Genomic DNA, 21,720 nt, shown 5'->3' with positions numbered 1-21,720 from the left:
AAAATAAATAATAAAACAAGTAACTAATCACACAGAATCATTCACATAAAAGTTAAAAAAAAAAACACCTGAAAGGATTCTGATCTTTTTTAGGTAGGAATTGAACAAGTCTTCCCGATTTCATATATTTTTTTTACTATATACCTATTTTACAGATGAGAGAGAGAGAAGGTATTTCTTTTCTAAAGTTTTTTTTAATTTAACTTAGTGTTTCTATAAACAAAACTAACTCTAATTCAGCATCAAAAAAAAGAAAAAAGAAATAGCTTCATATGAGTGGGAGAAAAATATGTCACATACTCTCAACCAACTGCACACAAACATTTTCTTTTTAATTTGGGAAAAAAGATTCTAATCTTTTTCTTTTTGGAGAACAACTAGTAAACAAATTTTCAGAGCAATATTTGCTGAACAGGAGCCTCCTGGCATTAAAAAAAAATTAAGTTGTATGCATGTATCTTGAACTTTTTAAATAGATCTTTAAATTCCCTAGGAAATGTGTTCTTTAACATTAGAAAGTCCGGAATTTAAGAATATCCTGAAGGACTAAGCAAATGTTTTGCATCAATTTACATATCTGCTCCTTCCTAAAAATCATTTATTGGTCTGAAAAATACAAAAACAAAAACAATGCAACAAACAACAAAAATGCTCCCAAATCCTTCTGTAAATGCCATAGCAGCAACACTTCTAACGGCAGAAATCATCAGTAGCCTAAAGAAATAATGATGTCATGATGGGGGATGAAAATTCAACTTTCACTTGCTCATGGCTGGATTTCTGGTGGACACTGAGTCAGGAGGGGGTCAGCTGTTTTGTACAGTTCTTTAATGAAATCAGTCTATATTTAATTAAAAGATGCAACCCTCTTAGGGATCATTAAGAGGCAGATTCTGATCTAATAAAATTACTTACCTTGTATTGGGCCACTTTAAGGACAAGCAGCCACACTTGTTAATATTACCTCTATTTTTCTGAAAGATCAACATTTTAATACTTATAAAGGTTAAATGAAACAAGTTGCATACCTTGAGTATCCCTATAATCTGCAGAGTCTTCCAAAAGATTCTTCAAATAATCTATGAAAACAAAAAAAAATATATTAAAAGGACTAAATATTTATAGGGCATAGTGTATATATTCAACACTGCAAAGTCTCCTAAGGAAGCTGAGTCTCACTATCTACATAGAATAAACCACGTGGATAAAGAATGCCTATTCTTGAGAAAATGATCAGTAGGTGGCTGGACCTTCTATGGAAGTGCTGATTTTTCATCTGTCTTGAAAAGGATTGGACCTCAGACTTATATTGTTTAAGTGACTTTTCTATAGTTTAATTGGTTCCAATATAAAAACCTTCCATAATACAAATTATGAATGTTTATAGGTAACTATAAAATGTTTCACTTAATGGAGTTTTAATATTACAAATAAATGTCTTCTTAATACAGTTTTTTTTTTTCTTTAAAGCATAGTAGTACTATCCTACTGAGGAAAGTGGGCAGCTAAGTGCTACAGTGGATAGTGTACTAGGTATGGAGTCAAGAAAACTCCTCTTCATGAATTCAGATCTGGCCTCAGACACTAACGAGTTGTGTGACCCTAGGCAAGTCACTTAACCCTATTTGACTCAGTTTCCTCATCTGTGAAATGAGCTGAAGAAAATGGCAAACCACTCCAGCATCTCTGCAAAGAAAATCCCAAATGGGGTCACGACAAAAAAGAACAGTGTAAAAACAAGGGAGACCCAAAGAACAGCCCTCCAGCTATACTGGTGAATGGATCAAAAGTTTCTTGAGAGTAAGGATCATAAGACAAACTAATATGGAGCCAGAAAGGACAGGAGGGGTCATCTACTCCAACCCTCTCCATTTACACATGAGAAAACTGAAGGCCAGGGAGCGGAAGTCAGTTTTCCTAGTTCACACAGGCAATAAGCATTAGACACAGGACCTGCACTCAGCTCCTGAGATGCCAGATGGTTTGTTTTGTCTTACCAAGGATTGTTTTGTTTAAAAAACAAACAAACAAACAAATCTTGGATCCTCTCTGTAATAAAAATTCATTAAGGAATATACTTCTTTTGGTCAAGGGGTGGGGACACGACAAGGACAGAATGATGTTTAGACAATTCAAGGGTCCTGCAGTTGCCTGGTTTTGCTTAATCACTTTTTCTTGACTATAAAGAAGGGTTCAATGGGGAGAAGAAAGTGACAAACAAAAGGCAGAGGCCACTAGGGGGCAGAATGGTGAAAGTGTTGGTACCTGGACACTTGCCAGCTGATGACTTTGGGTTTCCTCATTTATAAAATGGGGATGACAACAGCACCTGCCCCCCAGAGTCGCTGTGAGGGTCTAATGATAAATAAATGATATGTAAACACTTTGCAAACCCTGAAGCCTTCTCTAAATGCTGGCTATTATGACTTCCAGTTCAACAGTCCGTATCTGTAAGAAAGTTTAAGGATGTGAGCCAGAACTAACCTGGGTTCGAATCCTGCCTCAGATACTTGGCCAGCTGGCTGTGCCTAGGCATACACGTAATCTCATTATTACTCAGTTTTCTCATCTCAAAAATGAGGGGGATGAAGGGTTCAAAGGGCCCCTTTCCAGATTTAAATTTGTGATGTTAACCTCCCAACCAGCCTGCTTGGGGATTAAGTAATCAATCAGTCTTTTAGTGAGTAGACTGGAAATGGGATCACAGAGTTAGAGACAGAAAGGACTGGCATGAATTTCCTCATCTATAAAATGACAGGGGGCAAGTATAAAATAAAAATTGGCCTCAGTTTCCTCATCTATAAAATGACAGGGCTGGAACAAGTAACACCTGACCCCTTTCAATTCTAAATCTGTGAAGGTGAGATCTAAAACAGATAGAGCCATGGGCCTGGAGTCAGGAAGACCTGAATTCAAATTCAGCCTCAGGTGCTTACTAGCTCAATTACTCGTTAATTAACTTCTGTCTGCCTCAGTTTCCTCAAATATAAATTGAGGATGGCAATAATAGCACCCACCTCACATGGTTGTTGTGAAGAACAAATGAAATAATATTTGTAAAGTGCTTAGCACAGAGACTGGAATACAGTAGGTGTTTAATAAATGCTTATTCCTTTTCTCTTCCCCCCCTCTCCATTTTACAGATGAGGAAAATGAGGTCCAGAAAAGATAAGTATCATACAAGTAGTAAATGGAAAAGCTAGGATCTGAATCCTGGTCTTCTAGCATTAGATGGACCATGTGTATCCAACAAAACACATTTTATTACAATTTTACTTTGAAATGAAATTATCTTTCTAATTCTATTTTCTTTGCCCCCTTTCTCCACTAAGCCATGTTATCTCAAGTAGCAGGAGGGATGGAGGGAAGATGTACAAAAGACTTCTTTCTCTCTTCGGCTTCCAGCCACACTTGTGGCTGAATCTCTCCAAATCTCTGTGATTCTGGCTCCCTGCCAAGCCTATAGTGGTCTCTTTTTCCATTGCTCAACTTCTCATGGTCAGACCATTTCTCATCTTGTATTTTTTCATGTGGAAGCTCCCTCTCTCTCTCTCTTTCTGTCTCTCTCTCTATCTGTCTATCTCTCTCTGCCAAGCCAGTGTCCTGGCCATAACTCAATCTTCCCTGCTTTTCCTCTTTACCCCTTGGTATTTGTATCAACCTCACACTGAATGATAAAATAAAAAAAAATTACTGATAATAGCTAATATTTTATTGGGCCTATATGGCCCATGGGGGCTTTTATTTATTTGGATCCAGAAAGAGTCCACAGGAGAAAGTCTTCTGTAACCTTCCTAGTCATTACCAATGCTCAGACATCACCATGGGCACAAACGTCATGGTGGTATGACACTTGTGCCCACTCTGCTGTAAGCATACTGTCAGAACGATACAAGGCCTGGGAAGGAAGAGCAGAAGTTGGAAGAGGTAGGTTAGTCTGAGTCAGCTGGGAGCAGCAGGGAAACCAGCAGTTGCTAACAATTGGTCTTGGGTCTTTGGTGAAACTTGGGAGGGAACCTGAGACACTCCTTGATGCGTCATGAAGCTCCCAGGATGCATTCATGACCAAGTAGTCTCGCCAACAGGAGATTTCACAAGGCAAATGGGGGAGTGCAGCAGTCAATCCAATTGGCCAGATTAGTTTCTCGAAGTCTTAGGTAGCTGGTTTCACTATGTCAAACCTGTTTGATCACTTTTCAAGAGGTGACGAATGGGAAACTCCAAAGGTTATTATGACTAGGATTTACAAAGAAAGAACCTGACGTTAAAAAAAACAATTCTTGAGAATAAAGAGGAAAAAGAGAAAGGAAAAAATATAGCTGGGATTGGTTTCCTCAAAATTTAATCTCTGGCCACCAGGGGGCAACCTTGATAAAGAAAAATTGATTTTGGGGGGAACAAACAGGGATTGCCATTAACCTGGATTGAGGGCATGAACTGAGCAGCAGGGTCTCAGGGTGGGGACAAATTAGGTCTGTATTCTCAAAGAGAATCTGAGAATCGACCGGTGTAGACAGTCACAGCCACCAACTCCCAATTGTCAGGGCTTAGCACTGTGGCTGGCATATAGTAGACACTTAATAAATGCTTATTTTCTCTTCTTTGTCCCCTAAGAACATTCCCTCCCCTTAACCCAATTATAGCATCACATATCTGGAGCTGGAAGGAACTACATCTAGTCCAACCACTTTATTTACAAATGGGGAAACTGAGGCCCAGGGAAGTAAAGAGACGATCACACAGATAGGATCAAAGATAGAGAGTTAGAAGGGACCTCAAGGTCATCTAGTACATCACCTTCATTTTACAGTTGAGGAAACAGAAGTTCACTTGTCCAAGGTCACATAAAATGTGTTTTTGTTGGAATTCGAACACAGGTATTTCTGAATCTGAGACTAGAGCTCCAACCACTATGCCAAATTACCTTTCAAAAAAAAAATTTTTTTTTTGCTTAATTTGCTGTAAGACAAATTGTCAACAACTTAAAACAGCCCCACATAATGACATCAAGCTAGAAAAGGTAATGTATGTTCATTATGTGTGGCAAGGGAGGTGGGCGAGGGAGGTCTGGACACTTAATTCTTGTACCCAGCTTTGTTATTCAAAAACTATAGCATGTTGGGAAATTGACCCAACCACTTTGAAACCTGACAGCATGTGCCTAATGCATGTCGAACAATGAGTTGGCTTGACTTGGCCAGAATATCTTTGGGAGGAAATTGTAGTCTCTCTGAAGTTTAATTTCACCATGAAACTGTAGCCATCAGCTGAGTAACAAAAGTATATTTCTTGTAAGTGTATTTTTTTTCCTACTGTCAAATCTGTCTTTAGAAGACACTCAATTAACTCAGACTGAAGAGGTTCTGGGCTATTCAAACCCAATGATTAAGCCCCTACCTGGCACCAATCAACCTGAATTAACAGGCTTACTGGAATTAATCATTTGGTTTGATAGTGATGAGCGCATTCTGATACCCAAGAAAAAAAGTATAAACAAACAGAAACTACACATGAGCTGCAACACTGTCACTGACTGGATTATTTCCGGGTGGTTTCACATGATTCTGACAAACAGGACAAGAGGAAATCTTTGGCAAGCAAGGACTGTTCTTTTATTTCTGTCTAGGCAAGTCCTGACAGCCTGGGCTGGCCTCTGGCTGGGTGCATGGAATCTAGGTCAAATCCTACACCTGGAAGGAGGAGAGAGGGTGGCTCTGAAGGAAAGTCAGACAAAAGACAGGTGGTGTGTGGTTAATGGACTGTCTGTATATTAAAGCCACACCTGCAGGAAGGGAAAAAATGGAGAAGAGTCAATACACACCAGCTGATGAGTAACTAACTGCTTCATAGCTGTAAGTAAAACTGATACTGAAATGGACTCATCCACCGAAATTCTGAATTTCATACATACACTCCAAATGAAAAATGAGTTAGGACAAGAAATGAATAATTAATAATAATTATAACTAATATTTATATAGCACTTTACAGACATTATCTCATTTGAATAGTAGGAAGAAAGTGGGCCACATTGCTTTTCAGAAACTGAAAAGCTACTTTAAGGACCCCAAATTTGTCCTTAAACAAAAAAGGCCCATCTTTTTAATATCAATATCCTATTGATATGAGTTATATGACTATGAGTAACGAAAAGTCTGATCTACTGAAGAATTGACAATCGGCATTACGCAGAGGGCAAAGGAAAGGAGTTATATTTCTATGAGTAACAAAAAGTCCGATCTACTAAAGAATTAAAAATAAGCACTACCCACAGGGCAAAGGCACATACATAGTTGGCATGAGTGGGCATGTTGCAAAACATTAAAAAAGAACTTTTAAAAAGTAGAATAAAGGATTTTTTTCTTTTTAATGCACAACTTAGCAAAGAAGATAGGTTGAACATGGCGATCACAGGTTCAGAGTTGAAGAGGCCCCCTCCCAGAGGCTCATCATTTTACACACAAGAAAAAGGAGGCTCATAGAATGATTTGCCCAAGGCGACACAGATAATGATATAGGAAGGATTCAAGTTAATGTATTCTTTGCACTGCAGGCAACTACCTCCTACGGTAACAGTGAAAGTTAACCAATGACCAGCACATAGATTCCACTAGTATCCTCACAGGGTCAAGAAAAAGAAAAGAAGGCCCCTAGATCAACAGATGGGCCCACCTTGAGTAGAATTTACACAAGACCATGGATCACACAAGATGGGAAGGCACAGATGGGCTGTAATCTACACTAGTGTACAGAGTACCCAAGCAGAGGAGATCACAGATCCATTTGAGTACTCTGAGAACGGAGAATTAATAAAACGCCTGAAAAGGTGTTAACGCCTGCCTTTCAGGTTTTACATCACATTTGACATTAAGTTCTTTTGAGGACTTCAATAACTAAAATTCTTTGGATGGGGTCTAAGTCATACCCAACACACAGCCAATCCTGGGCCCCCAAAGCAAATCATACTCTACTATAAGGTTCAATGTAGAAGCTTTAAAAACAAACACCCCTAAACTCACATGTCATTTGTCAGTGAGGGTTCTCTAGGGCACTAATTAATTTGGCAATTAGAAAAGCCTCCAATAATGTTTGTTTTATTCTTATTTTTTCCCCATCTGTTTATTAGCCTCTGGTCACAACTAAGACCTCTATCTTCAAGAACAGTTTTAACAGATGGTACTAGTATCCCATTTTCCACAAACATGGGAAATTTTAGACTTCTAAAAGCCTAGATGGAATTACTGGCCTCTCAGTCTACAGGAAAAGGTAATATAATATGTTGCTAAAGCATCCTTTAACTTAACATAAACAGTTTGAACAAGATCAAAGAAATCACCTGATCCCCATACAATCAAAAATTACATGATTTTTTTATTTAAAGGCAAATTTTAAATGAGGAGGATGTTTATTTACAAAAGGAATTTTAAAATTTTATTTTACCTGACCAAGAATCATGATGGTTATTTTTCTATTGCTGTAAAAAAAAAATCGTTCATTTAACTAAAGGCTAGCTTGGCTACTTTCTGGCAAAGAAACTATCTTCTGCTTGGAAATTTCTATCTCCTTCCACTAGTAGGCATATATCTCAAGGACATGATGGACGAAAAGAAAGACCCTTTATACCAAAATACTTAGAACAGCACTTTTTAAGGTATCAAAGAAGATGGCCATCAATGGGGAATGGCTAAACAAGCCGTGGTACATCAATGTCGTGGAATATTGTTGTAAGAAACGAGTACGTTCAATACAAAGTAACATGGAAAATTTATACAATCTGATGAAAACTAAAAAGACAAGAAAACAACATATACAAGGACTAATATGATGTAAATGGAAAAGTAACCACAAAACAACTGAAAATGGACATTTCAGAATTTGAAACAAGCATGTCCCCCCAAAACAGGTAATGAGAAGACACTTCCTCCCATTTCTCTGCACAGGTGGGAAGTCCACAAGTGTGAAACCTTGTATATATTTTCAGACTTTCTAATTTGGGGGGGGGGGGGGGGGGGGGGGAGAGTGACCTTGCCTTTTCAAGGTCTTGGTTCCTTAGTAAAAGCAGTGGTTCTGGAGTCAGAGGAATTGGGTTAGAATCTTGCCTTTGATCCTTATTACCTGTGTGGTCCTGGGCAAGTCACTAAAGGTCTGTGGAGTTAGTGTAGCGCAATGGAGTGTAGGATTTGAAGTCAGAGGACTTAGGTTCAGATCCTGGCTTTTCTACTTAATAGCTGCCTGACTTTAAGTAAGCTACCATATCTTAGAATCTGAGCCACTTTAGAACTCATGGCTGGTAGCTGGGTGGCTCAGTAGATAAAGCACCGGGCCCAGGGTCAGGAAGATCTCAGTTCAAATCCAGCCTCAGACATTTACTAGCTGTGTGACCCTAGGCAAGTCACTTAACCTTGTTTGCCTCAATTTCCTCATCTGTAAAATGAGCTAGAGAAGGAAATGGCAAACCATTACGGCATCTGCCGAGAAAACCCTAAATTGGGCTACATAGAGTTAGACATTACTGAACAACAGATTCACGGTTTCCCATCACATTGAACAGAGTTCATAAGTCTTTCAAAGCTGTTTGTCTTTTATGACGGTGTTACTATTTTATGTTAGAGGACAAATGATGAAGCATGGTGTATCTACCTTTAGACTGAGAGGTGATGGACTTGGTGCAGACTGAGACTTTTTTTTTATGAACACAGGCAATGTGGGGATCTGTTTTGCTTGACTATGCATATTTGTTTTGTTTTTCTTTCTTTTTCATTCTAGGTGATGGTCGGATAGAGAGAAAAGTGATTTCTGTTAACTGGAAAAATTAAATTAGGTTTTGGGTTTTTTTTTTTAATTGATAAGCACCTTATTAGAATGTTATCTTCTTGAGGGTAGGGGCTATTTTTGTCTTTCTTTGTATTCCCAATACTTAGCACAGTGCCTGGCACACAGTAGGTGTTTAATAAGTGCTTGTCAATGGACTTATTGACTTTACCTCTCTGGTCTTCAGTTTCATTATGTGTAAAATGAGGGTGTTAACAATGACCTCCAAGGCCCTATACAGGGTCTGTGAACTTACTGCTTCTGTTCATGTTCTTTTTAGGACATATCCTTGATCCTAGGATTCCCTTCTACCTGTTTCTTAAGTTCTGGTCTTCAAGACCTGCCCTGATCCGCTCTGGTCAGCTTTCAGCTGCCCAAACCACAGAGACAAGTATTGAACCTAAAAACTACTCTATCCAACTCCAGAAAACCACATGCTGGCTCGGCCTCAGCCTGCCCACAGCCTTGGTGCTAAGCTGGCAGCCATGTGACGCCTGGATAGAGAAAGAGACCTGGAATCCAGAAGAACTAAGTTCAAATCCAGCCTCAGATGATGACTAGCTCTCTGACAATGGGCAAATTACTTAAAGTCTGCCTCAGGTTTCCCGTGTGTAAAATGGGGGTGATAGCGGCCACCTCCCAGTGTTGTTGGCAGGATCAAATGAGATAATATTTATAAAGTGCTTTGCAAACCTTAAAGTGCTACATAAATACAAGCTATGATTATTTCAGTCTAAGATAAGTGAGATAAAGTTTCTTGGATTGCATTTTGGAGGAGCTTGGAAGCTAAGCAAAGAGGACTTAGGTACTTTGGAAAGACCCTACATGATCTCAGATGGTGTCCAAGGGGAATGTGACCTCCTGAGGGAGGCAGGTTCATTCCATCAATGTTTCCAAAGATTACAATAGAAAGCAAATTATCTTTATCATGACACTGACTCTTTATAATCCTCCCAAAGCACACGTGGAGAAGGGGAGGAGGGAGAAATAAAAGCTACTTGGAAACCATCACCCATAAGCGGAAGCCTCGGTGGAAACACAAAGAACCAAGGATTCCTTTGGCTATATACAGGGGATCTTGGCTTCCTGTTTCTGTTCTTATTATAACTTTTGAGTCCCAGATCGAGGGCCCCGTTCCCTAAATAAATACGCACGTTGGGATTTTTTTTTAGGGACCAGCTCTCCCACTGTCAAGAGTGTTGACTCTTGACTGGCCATATGTGAAGTGACCTTAAAATTTATTGAAGTGTCTTTAGATATTTAAAAATCTTTTGCTTTAAAAATAAATTATAATAATTTTTCATTAGGCTTTTCACTTATTTTTTTATCTAAATTTCTGCCATTTAAACATTATTGTTATTTTACATTCTTGACATTATCGTTTTGTTTCCTCCAAGGTTCTTATAAATGCACCAAGCCCCCTTCCCTCTATTTTTGGGTGTATGGCATAATGTCTGTTGCAATTAAATTTTATTAAGCATTTATTGGGCACCAATTATGAAAGGCAATAGGACTTTGGAACCCTGGAGGTTTACATAGTGGATAGAATGGAGCCTGAATTGGAAATCCTGCTGGAAATCCTAGGCAAGTCATTCAACCTCTCTAAGCCTCAGTTTACTCAAATGAAAACAGGGGGGACAATAATAGCAGCACCTAAGTCACAGGGTTATTGTGAGGCTCAAGTGAATAAATACATGTAAAGAACTTTTAAAAGCTTAAAGCATTATAAAAATGTTAGCCATTATTATCATTATGTGCAAGGCATTATAGTGAGTCTATGAAAACATTTGGGGAAATCGCAGGAAGCTGAAAGGGGTGGAGAGGGGAAGGGACAGAGGGGGGGAGGAGACCAGAGAGGGAGGGAAGGAGAACAAGGAAAGGGGGGAAAGAGAGAAGAAGGAAGAGGCAGTACAGGAGGAGGAGAAGAGGAGCAGGAGAGACAGAGAGAGAAGAGGAAAAAAGGAGGGGGAGAGAGGGAAAGAGAGAATGGAAGAAGAAGAATAAGAGGAAAAAAGAGGGGTAGGGAGGGAGGGAGAGATAGAAAGAGAGAGAAGGAAAAGAAAGAATGGAGGAGGGAAAGGGAATGAGAAAGAGAAGAGAAAGGAGGGAGAGAAGGAGAAGAAGGAGGAGGAGGATGAGGGTGAGGAGAAGGAGGAGAAGAAGGAGGAGGAGGAGGAAGAAGAGGAGAGACAAGAAGGGGAGAGAGGGAGGGAGGGAGAGGGAGAGAGAGAGAGAGAGAGAGAGAGAGAGAGAGAGAGAGAGAGAGAGAGAGAGAGAGAGAGAGAGAGAGAGAGAGAGAGAAGGAGAAGAGAGAGAAAGAGAAGAGAGAGAGAGAAAGGAGAGAAGAAGAAGAGAGGGGGGGAGAGAGAGGGCATGCTAGCTTTACATTCTACTGGCTGGACCTAAAGTCCAGAAGCCCCGAGTTCACATCCAGGCTCAGACAGTGACTAGCTCTGGGCAAATCACTTAACATCTACCTCAAGCTGTTTCATGTGTGAAGTGGAGATAAAGGCAGATACCTTCTGATATTGTTGCAAGATGAAATAAAATAATCTGTAAAGCACTTTGCAGACTTTAAAGCTCAATATAAATATAAATCTCAAAATAAAACTCTATTAGCAGCAGTCATATTATTAATGTTTATGGGAGTGTTTTAACATCCCCAAGTGACATTAATATTTTAATATTACTAATTTTGTTGATAACTGCCAGCATATGAGTGCAGAGACAACGAAAGGGCTTGGGATTGGCATGTATTATGTGGATACTTACAGCCTTGTCCTTGCAAAAGCTCTAAGTTACTGGAGGACAAGCACTGCCTCTAATTAATTTGTTTAAGTAACAACATGCACAATTAGAATCTGCGTGGAAACTTTTAAAGTCTTTCCCTTAGAATAATAAATGAGTGACATTTTAAGGTCAGCAACAGAACAGGCTTCCAAACTGAACCTGGGACAAAAGTCTCAAAGACTGTGACAAAATGAGAATTTTGCTCTAGAAAAAAACTCCCAATACAGACACTACGCTTCTGCAAGCTACAAAGGTGGTCAATAATTGTATCGTTGACACAACACAGTTTGGGTTGGTCTAATGATATGCAGCGTGATTGCTGGGTGGGTCCTTACAAGTCTTATATGTGCACAGACAGTTTTACAATTTATAATGCACTTAAAAAAATTTCTTACGGGTAGGAGATCATCAGGGCGGGTGTTTCTTGTACTTTACAGACAAGAAAAATGAGACTATGGCAGGTTTAGTGGCTGCCTCTGGGCCATAAAGCTGCTAAGTGTCAACGCCAGGATCAGAACTCAGATTTCCATGTTCCAAAGTTGGAAGTTTTTCTGAGGACATCACGCTGCACCTCACAATTTCTGAAGACTGGGAGGATTTTCTGAACCTACCTAAACACAAATTTTAAAAACTCTGTCTGGAGGCAAGATATAGAGGAGAGAATGGCGGGGGAGAGGGGAACTGGCAGCTAGAGGGAGGGCCTGGGTTTGAGTCCTAGTTTGGATACTGTCCAGATGTGTGAACTAGAGAAAGCCATTGTCACTCCATGTCAAATGAGAAAGCTGGATGAGATCGGGGGTTCTTAACCTTTAATTTGTCCCCGGACCCCTTTGGTGAAGCCTATGGACATCTCAGAGTTGTGTTTTTCAATGCGTAAAATAAAATACATAATGTAACAAGGAAATGAATTACATTTCCCTCTATTGATCATCTCTAATTTTATCCTATTTTGTTTTCACATGACTATTTGCATACTGTTGCCCCCATTAGAATGTAGGCTCCTTGAAGGCCAGGAACTGTCTTTTGCCTTTCTTTGTATCCCTAGGGTTAGCATAGAATTAGCATAGCATAACAGGCACTTAATAAATACTTATTTTCTGACACTTTAATATTATTTATAAAATATGTAAATTTACAAAATAAAAATTTAATAATAAATTATAATAATATATATATTTTTAAGTTCAGGGACTAAAAGTTAAGAATCCCTGATGAGGAGATGAGTACAGATAAAGAACCCTTTCCATTGTGGTTAAATAACTCAATAAGGTAACTAAAGTTGTGCATTCTTCATTCTCAGAGAGTACCATGACGTCAGGGAGAGGATGCCATAACTTGCAAGTGAACTGGATTTAAGTGAGGGAGACCTGTGCAAGGTCACCAGCCTCACTTTCTCCTCCAGAGTCACCTGGATCCATTGGCCAGATACAGATCAGGATGCCTGGAGACGGCCCCACAACTAAAGCAGCAGCAAGATGGACAACACTGGACTGGAGTCAAGAAGTTGCTGATGTTGTTGAGTTTTGTCCAAGTTTTCATGACCCCATTTGGGATTTTCTTGGCAAAGATACTGGAGTGGTTTGCCATTTCCTTCTCCAGTTCATTTGACAGATGAAGAAACTGAGGCAAACAGGGAGAAGTGACTTGCCTAGGGTCACACTGAGGATGAATATGAACTCAGATCTTCCTGACTCCAGGCCTGGCACTCTATCCACTGTGCCACTTTTAAGGGACTTGCCCAGAGTCACACAGCTATTAAGTGTCGAAGGCAGTCAAATTTTCACTCAGACATTTATTGACTTCTATTATTTTTATTTTACACACACACACACACACACACACACACACACACACACACACACACACTCCCTCTACTATGTGCCAGACCTTGTGCTAAGCACTGGGGATACAAATAAGGTGGGGGGGGCGGGAAATGGCAGGCCTGCCATCAAGGGAGCTTATATTTTAATGGAAGAAGATAATACAAAAAAAGGAAGCTAAAGTTTTCAGAGGGTACCCCTCTCCAGGGGCACAATGATGATCGTGGTGGTAGAATTGAAACCAAGCAGAGTAGATGGCAACAAATGAAAAGATAGCTGGGAGCTTGACCTCTCTCTAAAGGAAGGCTATGTATATGACCTCCAATAAGAGAGGCCAAAGAAAGTGAGGGCACTGATGAGGTATAAATAGGAAAACTGAAGTCATCTCTGGGCTGATGAGTTTTCTGGTGATGAGCTGGGGGTGGGGAGAGATGATGATGATGAATCCAAAAGCATCCAAATTCCACCTTGTGTTTGGGAAGACTTTTTTTTTTTAAAAGAAAGCTATAACTTCTATTCAACTTTTTCTTTCTTTCTTTAAATAATATTTTTCCCAGTTATATGAAAAGACAATTTTAACATTCATTTAAAAAAATTTTTCAGTTTCAAATTTTTTCAATTTTTTTCTTTAAAAAAAAAAAGAAGAAAAAGTACTGAGTGACCTCAGCACAAATCTTGAACTATAACAATTTACTACTTGGATCAGCTTCGGTTATAAGGAAAATATTTTTACACTAAATTTTCAGAACCTGGCTCCAGCCCCTTTCATGTCTGAAAGCAAAGCCCTCTTCTGCCACTAATAACCCGACTCGATTCCACAGCTGTGGAAACAAACTAGACCATCCATCACGGGTTTACGATTAGATCTTTGAAACTATCTTGCAAAAACACAACCCACGGCTCGCCATTTCCTTCTGTTCTGTGGATTTTAAGTCATTGCCAGCAGGGGACCAATGCTGAGACTGGACAGCACAGGGGAGCCCTGTCCCCAGGCTCCCTGTTTATGTTGGTGTAAGGGAGAAGGAGAAAGGGTGATAAGCACCTGGCCCACCTGGGGCAACCAAGTCCTACGGATGGAGGGGGGCTGAATCTCCCAGCAGCTGTTGGACTTTCAATGTGCATTCCTGGCAGACCCATAGCCCCTAACTAATCAGGAAATGGGCTGGTTTGTTTCCTCTCTAACCCTGCTTTCCAGTATTCACCTATTTTAATAATAGTGCTGCGATTAGTAACGCTATTATACTCAACGGGGGCAGCTAGGTGGTGCAGTAGATAAGAGTGCTGGCCTAGGGGGTCAGGAAGAGTAATCTTCCTGAGTTCAAGTCCTGCCTCAGACACTTACTAGCTATGGGTAAGTCATTTAACCCTGTTTGCTTCAGTTTCCTCATCTGTAAATGAGCTGGAGAAGGAAATGACAAACCATTACAGTATCTTTGCCAAGAAAATCCCAATGAGGTCACAAAGAGTCAGACACAACTCAACAACAGCATTACAAAGGAAACTAATTCAAATAAAGATATACTTTTTTCCCCCATCCAAGTTCACAGCTTTTCTAGTATCTATCCACGGACCCCGGGTTAAGAATCCTCCCCCAGATCTCAGGCCTCTGAGGTCCCATTGAACTATGAAATTCTGCTTGGGACAAACTACCCTTCTGGCCTCAAGTTTGCCTCATCATAATTTCCTGGACATGAGCAGCGGTATTTGGAAGAAACAAAGTCCAAGCTATAGTGATCTCTGAGGGGTGTTTCCCTCCGAAGTGTTACGTAACTCCATTTTTTTTTTTCAGTATCGTGGTGTTGAATGTTGAGTATAATTTTTTGTTCAGTCTTTTCAGTCATGTGTGACTCTCTATGACCCTATTTGGGGTTTTCCTGGCAGAGATACTGGAGTGGTTTGCCATTTCCTTCTCCAGCTCATTTCACAGATGAGGACACTGAGGCAAAAAGGATTAAATGACTTGCCTAGGGTCACACAGCAAGTTAGTGTCTGAGGCTGCATTTGAACGCAGGCCTTCCTCACTCTGGCACTCCATCCACTAGCCAAATGGTCCTCCATATTTTATGCATCTAAAAACATGATTCTGAGAAGGGGCCCCGAGGCTTAACCAGATTCTGCCAAAGGGCTCCAGGAAACAAGAAGTTAAGAGCCCCTCTTACAGAAGACATCTTTAAAGGGTACAGTGGTTGCCTTACAGAAGTAAGGAAAGAGAGGCTTGAACCACAATTCTGTTGGTGGGGAAAGGCCCTGAAAGTGATATAACCCAACAGCTTTTATGTTGAAAAAATTTCGAAGCATAATCATCTGCAATTCCCCCACCACCACCACCACACACGCAGACACTCGGAAGAAAACCAAATGTCCAACACAATAGAGCGATGGTTAAATAAACTGTGGTACAATGGGTGTACTAGAATGTCATAAATCCATTGAAATTGGATAAGTAGGAGGAACAGAAGCAACTTTGGAATGAACGTTGTGCCAAATTTCAAAATGCAAAAAGAACCAGAGGAACAGAGTAAACACCACAGAGGCAACATGATCCACTGGAAAGAACACTGGCTGAGGAAATCAGCAGATCTCGGTTCAAATCCCAGCTCTACACTTACTGCCAAGTCACTCAATCTCCCCTTGCCTCAGTTTCCCCATCTATAAAACTCACGAGTTGAGCTAGACTGGGGCTTTTAATCTGGGGTCCAGGATTGCTTTAAAGAGGTTTGGGAAACTGGATGGGAAAATTTTGCTGACTTGTAAGAATCTATATTTCCTTCAATAATGAATTTAGGGAGGGGCAGCTAGATAGCACAGTGGATAGAGCTCCCTGGATTCAGGAAGATCTGAGTTCAAATCTGGCATCAGACAAATGATGCTTACTACCTGTGTGACCCTGGGCAAGTCACTTCACCCCATTGCCTCGCAAAAAAAAAAAATAAAAATAATGAATTTAGGGGATGGACAGATCGCAGTAGTATGAGGCCTCCTTGACCTGTCAAAAGCATCCTAAGCACAACAAAAGAATAAGGAACTGGCAGAGAATACATGGCCTCTGGGACCCTAGATCTGTGATCTCCTGTGACACTAATTACAAGCACATAAGAAGAAAAGTAAAGGAAGGAGAATGAATGGATAAAGAATACCAGTGGGAGAGAGACAGAATGGCTATAAAGTTAGCACATTTTATACTTCGGACTTTAGCATAGTGACAGGAACACAGTAGGCGCTTAATAAATGCTTGTTTCCTTGTTCCCTTCCCTTTGAAATTTATTTATTTAAATATAAATAGCCGCAGAGTATGTTTAACTAGTTTTATTGGTGCTTCGTATTAAATCTTTTTTTTAAGAGACAAGTTAGAGTCTCTGAAGAGTGTTATGAAGACAATATGGTAAAGGGGAAAAAAACTTTAAAAGAATGAGTATTAATGTAATCACAAATCAGAATTCCAGAGGATTCATGATGAAACATGCTTCCGCCTCCAGAGAGAGAGAATGAGGACTCTGAGTGTAGAATGAGACACACTTTTTTTGGATGTGGCCAATGTGGAAATTTATTTTGCTTTACTATACATGTTTTCAACAGGGGTTTTGTTTTTCTTTCATTCCCCACTAGGGGGGAAGGGTGTGAGAGAGAGAAGAAAATTTTTTTGCTGATTTCTTAAAAGATAAAAATAAAATTTAAAATATTAATCAGTCAATAAACATTTATTAAGAGCCAATTACATATGTGCCTGGCACTGTGCTAAGCTCTAAGGGTACAAAAAAAGGCGAAAGGCAGTCCCTGCCCTCAAGGAGCACAAGGTCTAAGGGGAGAGACAACAAGCAAACAGTTATATACAAGCAAGCTATCTACAAGTTCAATAGGAGATCATGAAAAGAGCACTAGAATTAGGAGGGATGTGGAGGTAAAGGTACAGGAGAAGGCAATGGTACCTGTCAGGAGCAGTCTGTATTGGGGGATCCTCTGAACGGGCTTGAGCAGGTAATGCTTTATCGCCAGGTTAGCGCACCTCGGGCTCATCTGTAAAGAAAGCCAACCAAGAGAAGCATCAACCAACCCCAACAGCCAAAGGAACCAGATGGGAAAGTGAGAGAGAAGCTAAACTTTTTAAATGGCCTGCAGCTCCAGCCAGGGCATCCGCCTGCAAACGTGTGGACATGTTTTTATTTTACCGAACAGCTGTTACTCTAATAGAGATGAGCGGAGGCCAGATGGGAGGCTCAGCCCGTTCCTTCCCACATATGCCCGATTTTTAAGGGAATGTGGGCGTCTCCACTCACTGAGCCAAGCTGGACCGTGAGAGGGGGTGTGGTTCCCTGGCTTTTTGATCACCTCCTTTCTGCAAAGGGAAAAAGGACCTTCCAAGTCCAGAGTCAACCACAGCATTCCAGGCTTTGATGGCTAAGATGGGAGTTCCAGACACCTCTCAGGATCTGGAACATCTTTGCATTTCTTGAGATTCCTATACTCTTTTCTTCCAAATGCAAATTATTTCAAGAACAAATATCCCTCCAAGCATAAGGTACACCAAGTAAAGCCACTGGGAGATAGAGGAACTTTATAGAGTTTGTACTTAACTTTACAGATATGGTCATTTAAGCTTTGCAAATCTAAAAGACAGTGGAAAGGTAAAGGGATCCATCTCAAGGGACTGAACTCCATTTCTGTCACGAAAATCCTGTGTGTCCTGGGATAAACCACTTCACCTGTTCTTGATATTCCCAGCAATGGAATTCACAGATCAGATGAAGGAAGCTGGACTAGATGAAGTAAGACCCTTCTAGCCCGAAATCTACAGTCCCAATCATTCAAATAACGAAGGCAGAAGAGCTGCCAAAATTACAAAAGACTCTAAAAGCAGCCTTGCAGATGGCTGGTTACCCACAAGCATGAAAAATATCACTTGGGAGAATGGCTACAAAATCCCACCCCTGATAAAAGGAGACAGCTAGAACGTGGGTGGGTGAATATTATTGTTGGCAGGGTGATTTCAAAAAACAACACAAATTAAAATGAAATGAATGTATAAGAACTGCCCTGAATTATTTGAATGGTTAGGTGGCCTCCCTTTTCTAAAACAGGGCTTGCAATTCAGCAAACATTTATTTTTTAATGTTTTATTCATTTTAACATTCATTTTTTTTTTTAGGATTTCTAGTTCTAAATTCTCTCCCTCCCTCCAGCTTCTCCCTCAGACTATCGAGAAGGCAAGCAACGTGAAATCAATTATATATGTACAGTCAAGGAAAACAAGGACCCTACAGAGCCCAGATCATGGGAACTTCTGCTCTATCCACACTGCCTTCAATGAGTATGAGGCACCATTCCAGGAGGTGGGGACAATGACAGAAGACCTCCTGTTCTCAGAAAGCTTACAATTTAGCAGAGAGGGAAGGAAGCCAGCATAACAAAAGGCAGAGTGGGCATGGAAGAAGGCTGGGTCTATGGCAAATGAAAGACTTGAGGAAGGAGAAATGCCAAAGGAGCTCAATGAAAGCCAAGGCAACCGATCTGGACCTAGAAGAGAGTAAATGGGGCAAAACGAGTAATTGCCCCTAGGATCATGGATTTAGAGCTGAAAGGAGTCTCAGAGATTAGCTGGTCTAATGCCTTCATTTTATAGATAAAGACACTGAGGCTCAGAAAGACAGGATTTGAACCCAGATCTTTTTGATTTAAATCTCCTTTTCCACACTACCTCTCATACTTGTGGTTGCCAAGGACCTAATTATGATAATGTAATGTAAAAACATCACATGTTAAAAGGAGTATAGTACCTTTTATCTAAGCTGTTTAGACCTGGGAAAGGCATCCTGCCAACAATGCCCCAATTTCACCACTGAGGAAATTGAGTAATCAAGAAAGCTAACAATCTCAGGGCCACAGAAGAGGTCATCTGGTAGTGTTGAAATCTGACTCAGGATTTTTTTGCAGTAGCCAAAATCAACTCTCTATTTTTAAAGCAGAAAAATTTGAAGGGGTGGGAAATTAGGGGGGGAGACATGAGAAATTATCTTCACATGTGAAGCTTTTAACTGAACTCTGTACCCCAAGAAACCAGCAGCATATTAAGACTTGCAATCTTTGCATTTCTAATCACAAAACTGAAAATTTCTCACTTTTTACCTAAAAAGGGAAACAGGAAAGGAGCTACTAATCAAGCTCTAAAACAAAAATGGATTTTTATTTTCTTATAATATCCTATATATTTCTCCTCCCTTCCTCGGGAAAATTCCTAAAACAAACAAACAAACAAAACAAAAACCAACTTGTCAATACTCGCCACCTCCATTTCTACATCTCTCCCTCATTTGGCTTTCACTCTCATTGCTCAAATGATCCTGTTCAAAGTGATCATGGCCAACTGACTTCCAAATCTTTTGTCAGTCCTCATCTTTCTTGCCTTCTCTGCTAGAGGTGACAATTCAGACCATTCTCCCGCCTCCCAGATACTCTCTTCTCTGTGGGCTTTCATGATATTACTCTCCCACGGTTCTCTTGCCTTCTTTCTTGGTCTCCTTTGCTAGTTTGTTATCCAGATCATAAGTCCTAACTATGAGTGTTTTCCAAAGACCTGTCCTAGAACCCCTACCCTTTGCTCTTTTAATGACTCATTAGCTTTCATGGATTTAATTACCATCTCTCTCCTGAGCTTCGGGTCTTCATCATCAGTTGGCCACTGGACATTTCAAATTGGCTATCCTAGAGACATGCCCAACACCATGGCCAAAACAGAACTCATTATCTTTTCCTCCCAAGACCATCCCTCTTTCAAACTTCTCTATCTATGTGGAAGGGACCACTGTTCTTCTAATCTCTTGGATTCAAAGCGTTGGCATTACCTCCAACTCCCACCCCACCCATCCAATTGATCATCAGATCTTGCTGTCTCTACCTCCTCAACATCTCTCCCATCTGACCCCTTCTCACATAGCCACCTCCTTAGGGTCAGGCCCTCATCACCTCCTGCCTGACAGTAGCAAAAGTTTCTTAACCGGGGCCTCTGATAAAAAAAACTCAATGTAACTTTCAAATGCCTTATGTCACTTTAAAACTAGTCATCTGAGTTGGCATCCTCATATTAAATATTTAAAGAATGAAGGCATAGCCGGATGTGCGTGGGCACAGGAATATGCTATGATAATGTATTACTACATTTTGTAAAAATAAATTTTCCTTTAAAAAAAATGAAGCTAGCAGTCATGAATCAACAAGCATTTATTAATTGTCTACTGCATGCAGGAACTTTGATTGGGTCTGGGGATAATGAAATAATCTCTACTCTCAAAAAGGCTACAGTATAACTGGGGAGATAACAATTACACATGTAAGTATATGAAGAATACAGTTTTTAAAAATTATAAATAAATACAAAGTAGTTATGGGAAAAATAAATGATCTTTGCCCATTCTGAATTGCACAATGGTAAGATTTTTTCCCCCATTTTATTTTATTTTTATTCTAGTACTTTTTTTAAAAATTTTACATACTGTAATAAGATTTTTTTTTTTTAAAAAAGGCCATCTTTGAACATAATATGCCTGGAAGAGTTACATTAGATTTTAAGTTCCTTGAGGGCAAAGACTGTCTTTTGCCTCTTTTTGTTAGCACAGTGCCTAGCACACAGTAGGTGATTAATAAGTGTTTATTGACTGAGCACACAGTGAACCCTTAATAAATGCTCTCTCTCTCTAGCTAAGGAAATATCATTGTATCTTGAGAAATGATAACTATGTGGAGAATTTAGAGAGTTTTTTTTTAGATTTAGAGAATATTTAGAGAATCAAGGGAAGACCTGGATGATCAGGTGCAGAGCAAAGAAAGCAGAAGCAAGACAACAACATATATTATGAGTTTAAAATTGTAAACAAGAATAATACAAGGAAACATCAGAAATCAGATGAAACCGAATGACCAATCTTGATTCCAGAGGAAATATATTTCCCTCCTCTCAGTAGAGAGCTCATATACTAAGAGGGAAGAATTTTTTAAAATAGATTTTTATTTTATTGGTATATTATTTTTAAATTGTCTACATTTGTCTTTGTAGTTTCCTCTCCTCGCTCCCACAGAGCCATCCCTTTTCACAAAGAATTGTTTTTTAAAAAGAAGAACAAAAAGGAGGGGAGGGAGTCAGCAAAACTGATCAACACATAGAAAAACAACTGACATTTTATGCAATATTCCACATCTGTAAATCCTACCCTGAAATCCTCCAACATCTGCAAAGGAGTAAGGGTACATCTCTTCTTTGGAGCCAAGCTTGATCTCTATATGATTTTGCAAAATTTTGATCATGTTTTCC

General features: G+C 39.9%; 1 protein-coding gene across 1 annotated transcript in view; it reads right to left on the bottom strand.

Moving 5' to 3' along the window:
- Window positions 1-21,720, bottom strand: part of FGD6 (FYVE, RhoGEF and PH domain containing 6) — a 162,411-nt gene that overhangs the window by 34,212 nt on the left and 106,479 nt on the right. The window contains exons 8-9 of the mRNA XM_027855866.1: window positions 17,348-17,435; window positions 1,029-1,079 (exon numbers count right to left, since the gene is read on the bottom strand). Coding sequence (XP_027711667.1) covers window positions 1,029-1,079; window positions 17,348-17,435 — 139 coding nt within the window. The remainder of the gene's footprint in view (window positions 1-1,028; window positions 1,080-17,347; window positions 17,436-21,720) is intronic.

The sequence above is a fragment of the Vombatus ursinus genome, unplaced genomic scaffold (assembly GCF_900497805.2).
Source record: "Vombatus ursinus unplaced genomic scaffold, bare-nosed wombat genome assembly UNPS02011334.1, whole genome shotgun sequence".
Classification (NCBI taxonomy): Eukaryota; Metazoa; Chordata; class Mammalia; order Diprotodontia; family Vombatidae; genus Vombatus; species Vombatus ursinus.
Note: the sequence above shows the minus strand (reverse complement) of the source record. Positions and strands in the feature narration are given on the sequence as shown.